The 9,691-nt window shown below is 43.5% G+C and overlaps 1 protein-coding gene and 1 long non-coding RNA gene across 4 annotated transcripts; one reads left to right on the top strand and one right to left on the bottom strand.

Moving 5' to 3' along the window:
• Positions 1-308: 308 nt before the first annotated feature.
• LOC125718794 (uncharacterized) lies at positions 309-3,262 on the bottom strand. The gene is made up of 3 exons (XR_007384930.1): positions 3,181-3,262; positions 503-569; positions 309-386 (listed from the first exon to the last, which is right to left on the bottom strand). It is a non-coding gene; the product is annotated as an uncharacterized LOC125718794 (long non-coding RNA).
• Position 3,263: 1 nt separating this feature from the next.
• rab5aa (RAB5A, member RAS oncogene family, a) lies at positions 3,264-9,691 on the top strand. Of its 3 annotated transcripts, none has more exons than XM_048992873.1 (6): positions 3,264-3,349; positions 5,466-5,697; positions 6,024-6,175; positions 6,604-6,726; positions 7,156-7,249; positions 7,777-9,691. In XM_048992873.1, exons 2-6 carry the CDS (start codon positions 5,532-5,534, stop codon positions 7,890-7,892), a joined length of 651 nt encoding a protein of 216 aa, XP_048848830.1. In that variant the 5' UTR covers positions 3,264-3,349; positions 5,466-5,531; the 3' UTR covers positions 7,893-9,691. The 3 variants fall into 3 exon arrangements, with proteins under 3 accessions (XP_048848830.1, XP_048848829.1, XP_048848831.1); XM_048992872.1 differs by having other exon boundaries at positions 3,298-3,452; XM_048992874.1 differs by lacking the exon at positions 3,264-3,349 and adding an exon at positions 3,351-3,457.

Here is a 9,691-nt window from a genome sequence, read left to right as displayed (position 1 = left end):
ACTGCTTGCATAGAGGTTCTCTTGTGGACAGAAGGTCTTTACTGAACAACCTGTCTGGCACCTTCTCCCGGTGACGGGGATGTGACACATGAAAAGGAGGCGAAGCTGGAGATAACGGTGAGAAAGCTGTCTGCTGGGCCCAAACGCGAGAGCTCGTTTGCCACTTCCTGTCACACACGCGGGGACTCCTCCCGGAAATCGATCCCAGATGCAGTGATGAAGCCACCTGACATTAAAGCAGAGGATGGCTACTGTGGAAAACATCTCTGCGGGACGCTCTTGGGAAAGAGGCAAGCAGAGCGTTTTCTGCCACCTCCACGCTCCCGTGTCCGTAGCTGTGCCTCACCGGGAGTCGCTGCTCCTGTTCCGCTCAAAATAGCTCGTCTCTGCCATGATTTAAAGACACTGAATTAACTGGAATTCAGCAGCCGTTAATAAACAAAAGAGAAAAGCTTAGACCAAAGTTTAACAGTACAGAAGTAATAAGTGAGCGCTAATGTACCTGTAACGTCATCCGGGAAATACCTTAGACTCCCCAGTCCAGTGCATTTCAGCAACAGTTTGAGTTTCTGAAAAACACATTTATCTAGTCTTATTTGACATCCTGCCCTGTCATAGACTGGATTCATGTATTTGGACTGTGGGAAAAAAAATAGGGAGAAAATGTAAATTGCATTGTCAGAGGCACAAAGTCACAGCTAACTGCCAGGCATATCAGAGGACAGTGGGCAGTTTGACGTGCTGGTATATTGCTATGGTTTGGTCACTAGAGGGCGAGCAGACTGGATGGTCATCTGTCCTGCCTGTCTGCCGAAACAAGTGGCTTAATCGATAGTTTGAAGTGTGACATGACTGACTGCAGCGTGAAGGTGACCTTCTATCTGGCCTCTGGTCACATTTAGGTGTTATGGAATACACAGAAAACTAAGTGTGACCTTTGTCTTGCTGTGACCTAAGTTTTACATTTTTTAAGGTTACCTGATCAGACATTGTTCCACCTAATATGTTTGGGTTTTTTTTAATCAGTATATTATTATGGTATTAACCGAAGTAAAATATTAAACATTTCATCGTTATGAGGCATTCTATTAAAATGCTAATCTATCTGGTCTAAAATGCATGCACAGTGGTAAATGCTCAATATTAAACTGCACATATAGTAAAAAGACAAGTTTTGGAAGAATTAAAATGTTTATAAAGAGTGCAAAATTATTGTTGTCCGTAGCATCACTGGGGTAAGTGATTCAGAAGAATTATTTGACAGTATTAACAGAAATACAGCAGACCCTTGAACTTACGAATTCAATTCGTTCACGAGGGCTGGTCGTAACTAAAGTTGGTCGTAAGTCAAGTCTATTTTTCCCATAAGAAATAATGGAAATACCCATAATGCATCCCGAACCTCCCTAAGCACCCCTTACCTACCCTGTTCATAATAAAAAAGGGTTGTATAATGTGTATAACTTACCAGAAACACCAATAATTTTCCTAGTGTGCTCACCAAAAAGTTACAAAATGTGCCTAGCCTTCCAGACACAACAATACTTCATACTATTCTTACCACTCAAGTTGACATCTTTGGCTTGCAGGAAGGGAGGAGGGGGAGGATGAGATGGAAGGTGGTTATTGTTTGGAAGGAGAGTCGAGATTGTGGAGATGGTGGATTTCGACACGCTGTACATATTAGCGAGATCGGTCACACGGACGACACTCTCATATTTCATGTTTCCTAATTTCCCATTGTGATCGCTTTCTTTACCTTCTCTTCCTTCCTTAACTCCTTTTCTAGCTTTTTTGTGGCCATTTTGACAGCTATTAGCAAAATTAATTATATAAAGCACCGCACTGACCGAAATTACATCCACAACAATGCGTATCTGGGGTCAGACTGACACTTACGAATGCCTCCCGAACATATTGGGTCTTTGTTTACAACCATACAAGCAGATACACATTTTGGCTTCGACTGGCATTTGGGTAGTAACTCAAGACTTTGGTCGTAAGTCAAAACTACAATTTTGATCGTAACCCAAGTTGTTCGTATGTCAAGCTGGTCGTAACTCAAGGGTCCACTGTAAGCACTAATTGTGATGCCACACATGCAGAGTTACATCAAACATTTCTGGGTATCCTTAAAGGCTGAGACCTTCTGCTCGCAGTTTGGTGCCCCCTGGTGCAGGACGACATTATGAGTGTTAAATGCCCCTGAGCAGTAGCACCCAGGGGGGCCTCTGAGCCTTTAACCATCGCTGGCATATTTTGCGAGGCAGTTCAATTTCCACACTTCGCGTTAGTCTAGCCTAGCAGTCTTGCTTACAGTCACTGACAGTGAATGGACACTCTGCAGTTATTAATATGTAAAAAGATATGACACAAGATATGAAAGTAATATATAGTGTGCATTGTTCCCCTCTTGATAATGCTTAAAACACTCTGTATTGAGCGTGTGTACATCATTTAAGTTTATACTTATTACGCCATCAATTATATCTTTTGTACTTTAAACGGATACAGTGTAGTTATTAATAGTAACATAAATCTATTGGGAGATCTCGCAAAATGTATAATTTTTTTCCAAACGTCGATCCCCCCCAATATCCCTTGTGGATCCATGTTAGTCCATGTTAATTCAAGCTCGCTAACTACCATAACCAGCGACACTTTAATTTACCCTTCGTGTAACATCACGTCAGAAAGGTATGGAACACACGAAATTCAGAAATAAATCTATCATACGGAAAACGCTACATAGTGAGCGCCGTATTACGAGAACTATATACAATCATATTAAATATATTTAATATAAAATCGCATTAACTGGTTAAAAGACACTCTCCAATTAGATGAGGGCTATTGGGTAGTTGCTCTGCTTGGTGCCCCCTGAGTACGTGCCGCCCCTGGGCACAGGCCCAAATGCCCATATGGTTAATCGAGGTCAGAATGTGGGTCTCAAAACTGCCCAAAGCGTCTATATGCTCCCTATATAGAACTGGCGTAGTGTCCGGGCGTCCCCAGCGATTCTGAATAGGATTAGTGCTTAAATGATCGATGTACACCCTCGCACTCCGTAGAGGCCGTTTATGGTAATCTGACAGTTTGCTGAATGGCGCAGGAATACAGCACCAGCGGCACGTTTCTGCAACTGAAACCTAACATCAGGTACGTTCACGGAATACAAACCTATGGATCCCTTTACTATGTGTATTTTGCGGGGCGGAAATGGCTCGAGAACGTCAAATGGGGGGCGGAAGTGCCCGGTGACGCGCAACTGAGGGGCGGAAGTGGCGGAGAGTGTTTTGGTTCTAAAGGGGGAAGTTGCGAGAAAAAGAAAAGGAGGAGACGTGATCAGGTCTGATGAAATAATCTGTGTGACAATAATAAACTGCCGCAGTCCTGTTATTTCCCCCCACTGTCTTGGGAATCTTTGAATACAGTTTTCGCATTGTCGTCAGGTAAAGTAAGTCAGTTGATGGAGCTGACAGCCCATCTTTGTCCGTTGTACCTAGCGATGTAGCTAACGCGCTAATGAGAAGCATCACACAGGCCGTAGCTAGCTAGCGGGGGACGGCTTGGGAAGAGCCCTCGTTTTCCAGAGCTGTAAACAGATCAGTATTTCAGTCTCTGCTCGGGTTTTGGGTAGTTAATAATGTAATTATTACATCTTGGTTAAAGCCATTTCTTCTGCCTATATACCACGCCCGCCTAGACGACTTATTCGCGCGGCCAACTAACTGCGTCTAGCTAGCGAGTGAACGATGTTATAAATCGCGGAGCTAAACTAGCCGACTTATTTTGGAAAGAAAAAAAACCCAGACTGGCTTGTGTTTCCAAAATGGCGCCTTCCTTCGGCTAAGCGAAACGGCAGCCTTGCGAGCATCGTACGGCTGTCTGGCCGTCGCGGCTGTCTGGCGGCTACGGCGCTCGCCGGCTCCCCCGGGCTCACGGTGCGGATGAGGGGGCGAGGCGGCTGCTCGGCTAAATGCGCAGCTAGCCCGCTAGCCGCACTCTGTGGCATGGTGTCGGCTGTAAAGGCAGGCTTATGCCGGCCATCGGCCTTACCAGCGTTGCTTAGGGTACATTGCTGCCTTTTTGGTGCGTTACGCTGTTTTCTATTGCTAAAATGTCAGAATTAACCTCACTATTTTTCCAGTCGATGGATAGCCAAGTTGTCAAACTGTTTTACCATGCGAATGTATTTATTTTTTGTATAATCTGCCGTTAATTTGTTTGGCCTTTTGGTCTTTGTTTTTTCTGTAACCTGTGCCATATTTCTTTATCAAGATGTATTTGTGATATTGCTTTGCTGATGATTTGTATTCAACATATAATAAACGGGAACGGAGTGGTTCTGCTCAAGTAGCCATTGTAATGACAGCCTACAGATGGTTGCAAATGGATGTTAGCTGACTTAATTTGTGTATGAATGCCCTGGACGGAATGTACCCCAAATTCCCCAAGACGAGCTGAAATGCCGGGTTTTACTGGAGAGACTGTCGGCGTGACTATAAGGCCGGATATCAGATTAAGTAGCATATTGACGAAGGCTATTCCTTGCTCTGTTTGACGTTAAACATACCGGTGTCGCCCAGAATAATGTCTTGTGACAGCTGATATGGGTCGGACTTCATACACGCGACGATTGGTAGCTGTTATTAGTAGCTTTTGCAGAAGTACATAATTACAGATCTGGTGCTAACGTTCCCTAAAATCGAGAAGCAAGGCACATTATACGGGACTTTCTAGTGATCCGTCAAATGTGAGGTTTCACCATAACTTATTGCAATATTTATTTGATCCTTGTAATTTGCATAATGTAACCATCTGAAAAGCACACTGAATAAGGCACGTCGGAAAAAAAAGCCGTGTTTTCGATACAGCATTTGCAAACCTCCCGCAAATCGAACAGCTGAGTACATTTGGGATAGACTTGAATTAATTTGAAACCTTATTGTAATTTGATAATTGTACATAACTGATTTACTAGATTTATATATCGACAATATAGCTTAAGAGGATGAAGGTTTACTGTTGATGATTCTGCTGGCCCCCTGTAAGATGGTAGGTTATATAGTCACTGAGTAGATGAGGATAAAAATGTAGAGATAGACATGCCCATTTAGATTCGTGTGCTCCTCTGGTCCTCACAGCTATTCTTTAATGGACATGTGTTTTTGTTTCAGAGTTATCGATGTTGTCTTGCTGCATTATGATTTAGTTGGAATGTTCCTAGGTTCTGTGAAGGACACATTTGTTCCTGGGTTGTCGGTCAGCCTGCCTCCATTGATTCTGGCTTGAACTTATATACAAAGCAGGGATTTTGCAGATCTTCTTGTCAGTGCTAACCCAGATTTCTTCCCCCCCAAGGCTGAAGCTTGTAAGCTGTGATTAACTAGTATGTAAAACGACTCCATTTCACTTCCCCGTTTTCAAAGAGCTCTGTGATTATTTCCCCCAACGTCACTCAGGGAGTGACCCCTTCGAGGAGGACAGCGTTTTCCGAGTCCATAAGTGGGAGACTGCGGCTTTAGGTCATGGCAAGTCGTGGGGGAGCTACCAGACCCAACGGACCAAACGCTGGCAACAAGATCTGCCAGTTCAAGCTCGTGCTGTTGGGCGAGTCGGCAGTGGGGAAGTCGAGCCTCGTGTTACGCTTCGTCAAGGGCCAGTTCCATGAGTTTCAGGAGAGCACGATAGGAGGTGAGGGATTGCTTGGTGCTGGTAGTTGATGATGATGATGATGATGATGATGATGAAGAGCACTTTCTCGAGTGCACGTTTATCTCCAGCATTAACATCTAACTTATAGTTTTGCAGGTGGTGAAGCACAAACATCATAACCAGTTTTGTTACAAGAACATTTCAGTTTAATAATTTTGTCTATCAAAAGATTAGCAGCCCGTGGTTTGATCCTACAACCTTCCGGGTCATTACGGTTTGCCCAGTTTGAAGCTTTTCTAAGTTTCTTGTGGTTGTGTGCCAGTGTCCAGAAAGGGCACACTGATGGCCGTTCTTCTCCACCCCAGCGGCATTCCTGACCCAGACGGTGTGCCTGGATGATACGACAGTGAAGTTTGAGATCTGGGACACAGCCGGACAGGAGCGCTACCACAGCCTGGCCCCTATGTACTACCGAGGCGCGCAGGCTGCCATCGTGGTTTACGACATAACGAATGAGGTGAGTCTCGGAGGCCTGGAGACCGTAAATTCCCCCAGGTGGTTGCACAGGTGACCCAGTTGTTTTGTGTTTCCATCTAAATAAAATCATGGTGGTTTTAGGGGGTGTTTCAGTTACATACTTATCCATGTTCCCATGAACCACCCTTAGCTAGTCAACTTTAACGGGCAAGACAATTGCCCATCTATGTAATAAACTCAGACATTGCAGAATCATACAGTGGTAACTTTGTGTTTGTTAATAAATGTTGCGTATAGAAATATGAGCCTTTACTCAGTGCTGGTTATGCAGCTCGAGCCGGCGCACGTTCTGCAGTCAGACGGCAATCTCTTTCTGGTGTTCCCTCTGTAGGCAGGAACATTCATTTCCGACTCGACCTCTGTGTGACCGCAGATGTTTGTAAAGCTTCACTGTTCCCTTATTTCCAGGAGTCTTTTGCCAGAGCGAAAAACTGGGTGAAAGAGCTTCAGAGACAAGCGAGCCCTAATATCGTAATAGCTCTGTCTGGCAACAAGGCTGACCTTGCGAACAAGAGGGCCGTGGACTTTCAGGTGTGTGTTTTATGCTGAGATCTCTTTGGACATACAGCTGCATGCAAAGTATAACTGGTGTGTGTGTGAATAAATCTGTAAGCTGCATAAATATGGTGTGAGTGTGTTTTGTATGTGTGAATAAATAATAAAAATTGAAACACAAAATCTCAGGCCTGGTATCTGACAGAGGGATAGAAATTAGATTTTGATTGGGCATCAGGATATTTGATTTATGGGAAGTGCATTGTCGTAGTTTAACAAACTGGCCAATCATGATTGAGAAAAAAGGGCACCGCCCCCTCAGCCGCCTCTTAGATCCAGCCATGACATGGGCGTGTGCCTGCATAACATACCATATATAGTATAAAACCTTTCTGTGGCCAGGCCTGCTCTCTCTATCGAAATAAGTCAATATTAGAACGGAAAATAAAATGTCCTCTCTTTCAGGATGCACAGTCATATGCTGATGACAACAGTTTGCTGTTCATGGAAACATCTGCAAAAACCTCGATGAACGTGAACGAAATATTCATGGCGATCGGTATGTTCTATCGCTGTGGTGAGAATGGACAGCAAAGGCACACTCAGAAAGAGGCTGTAGTTTGAATCGTTCATCTTTTTTTTTTTTTTTTTTTTTTTTTTTTTAAAAGATGGACTGGCCCTTTAAATGTCAGCTAGTGTGTTGTGTGCATCCACTGACTAGGCGGGTGTTGTATGGGGATGTGCGAGGCAGGTGCCTGTGCAACAGGTTTGCCGTGCGAGAGAAGAAAGGGTGTTGTCACTGCACGGCCTTCACTTCCTGCCTTCGTTAGAGTGTCAGTTCTGATCGCAGGGTTTCCTGGACAGTTCCACACGGCTTTGTGTGCCCAGATCCCGTTCCATGTCTGCATGCTTCAGAAAAAGCTTTTAATCCTTAAAAACCTACGGGGTTTCAGGAATTTTAAATGAGCGTCAGTTAAGTTTTTTAATAGAGGAAAGTCTTTAATTTGGTGCAAATTGTTGGCTGGTATGATTGATTTTATATGTTTTGTATTCTTTTTTTCTCTGCTTTTCCCATTTGTCCTGCAGCAAAGAGGTTGCCCAAGAGTGAACCGCAGGCGGCGGGTGCAAACAGTGGACGGACCCGGGGGGTGGACTTGACTGAGACGGCTCAGCCCAGCAAGGCGGCCTGCTGCAGTAACTAACCCCATCCATCTTTAATTCCTAACTCTGAATAACAGTCGGACCGCAGGGAGGGGGGTCTCTTCTTCAAACCCCCACCCCACAATAGCTAAGGACTGTCTGGCTCCACTTCTAATACAAAAATGTATTTTTTTTTTTCCTTTTTTTTTTTTTTTTTTTTTTTTTAATGTACTTCTGAATTATGAACACGCATGTATCACTACAAGGCCTGAAAGTTTTAACTTTATCCAACGAGGGCGGGGAAGATTCAGCAGCAGACTGGAGGAGGGTTGGGGGTCTTGCGGTGATGAAGGAGCAGGTCAATGCCGAGAGTGGGAACGCGCCCTTTGCTCTGAGCCCTCTAGTTCCTAGTTAGTTATCCAAGGGAAGATGACATGGGTGTACATGTAGTATTAGACTTGGATTTGGAAATGTATTTTTTTTTTCTTTTCCCTTGATGTATTCATTGCTTCCCAACAATATCTACAAGTAGCACTAGAATCGAGTCTCGCGTGTCTTCTGGCCTCCTGGGCTGTGCCTGCTTCTAGCTTTCCTAGTGGAATTGTGCAATGGTGTACAGTATTGATGCAGTGACTTATTGTCTGCAAAGACCCCTTTCAAAAGGCACATCATTCCTCCTACTGGCCATGCAGACCCCCCCACTTCCCATGCAGTGCAGTGTGTGCGGTCCCCAGAGCTGCTGCCTCACTCTTTCCCAGATGATCATTCGCAGCAGGCTCAGAAGAGCCACGTTCTGCCCTGTTTTATCATTTTCTTCCTCCTCTTTTGCAGTTTTGCATTTGTTTGCTTGCTTTTGACATGGGGTCATCTTGACATGTGACACTCTCTCAGCCAAGCCTGCATACAAAGGTCTCAGTCGGATGAAGGAGTGTCTGGTTACATTAAATTATACATGGATACATTTATATCTATAAAACAAAACAAACACATGTAAATGGACTTGATGCTTTGTCCCTGCACACCCAGATGCACATGCACACAACGCACACAACAGACACACACTTATGATGTCATACACACACTTACATGATGTCTTCAAACAGAAAGGTCTTTGTTACTTATGCCTTGCACTAACGACGCTCATGAATATTCCTTGTCATAATTACAGTCGCTGTGATATATAAATAATATACTGTAAATAGGGTGTTGCAATGTAGTCTACTTTTCAATTTACAATTTACAGGACTAATGCTTGCTAGGGAGCTGTCTGGATAATCATATAAAACTGTACAGTTACCAGAAGCAGCTGTACTATGGGTTTGGAGTTTTTTCACAAAATGGTTAAATATAATCAATGGTGATCTTTATAAATGTATGTAGTGTTATTAACAAATGAAATTGCATTTCCTTAGTGGTCTGTCTTGTACTTCAGCCCCCCTCCCTCCCCCCCAAAAAAAAAAGAAAATTATGATTTATATTTTTAACGTTATTTTGCATTGCACTAATTCTTTTAGTATATGAAACAGCATCTCACTCATTTCACAATATTAGCCTGGATTTGTAACTCTGCACTAGTTAGTATAACTGGTAAAATAAGACAAAAGCTAAAATGTTAAAAAAAAAAACCTAGCAGTCTCTTTAACAATTGTATTGTAATGATGTTTAGAAAAAAAAAAATAACCACAACAACCCAGTGGGTCCTTATGTTCAGGTGCTAGTCAATGAGTAAGTTAATAAACAGGGTGTACCTCTAACGTACATTCTATGAACCTTTAATGCAGCCCCTTAGTAAAGAATTGACACAGTTGTCCGTTACTTGGGAAAATCATACCAATAAATGGCCATTTATTTGATCAGTGTA

This window comes from Brienomyrus brachyistius, chromosome 23 (genome assembly GCF_023856365.1).
Source record: "Brienomyrus brachyistius isolate T26 chromosome 23, BBRACH_0.4, whole genome shotgun sequence".
Taxonomy (NCBI): Eukaryota; Metazoa; Chordata; class Actinopteri; order Osteoglossiformes; family Mormyridae; genus Brienomyrus; species Brienomyrus brachyistius.
Note: the sequence above shows the minus strand (reverse complement) of the source record. Positions and strands in the feature narration are given on the sequence as shown.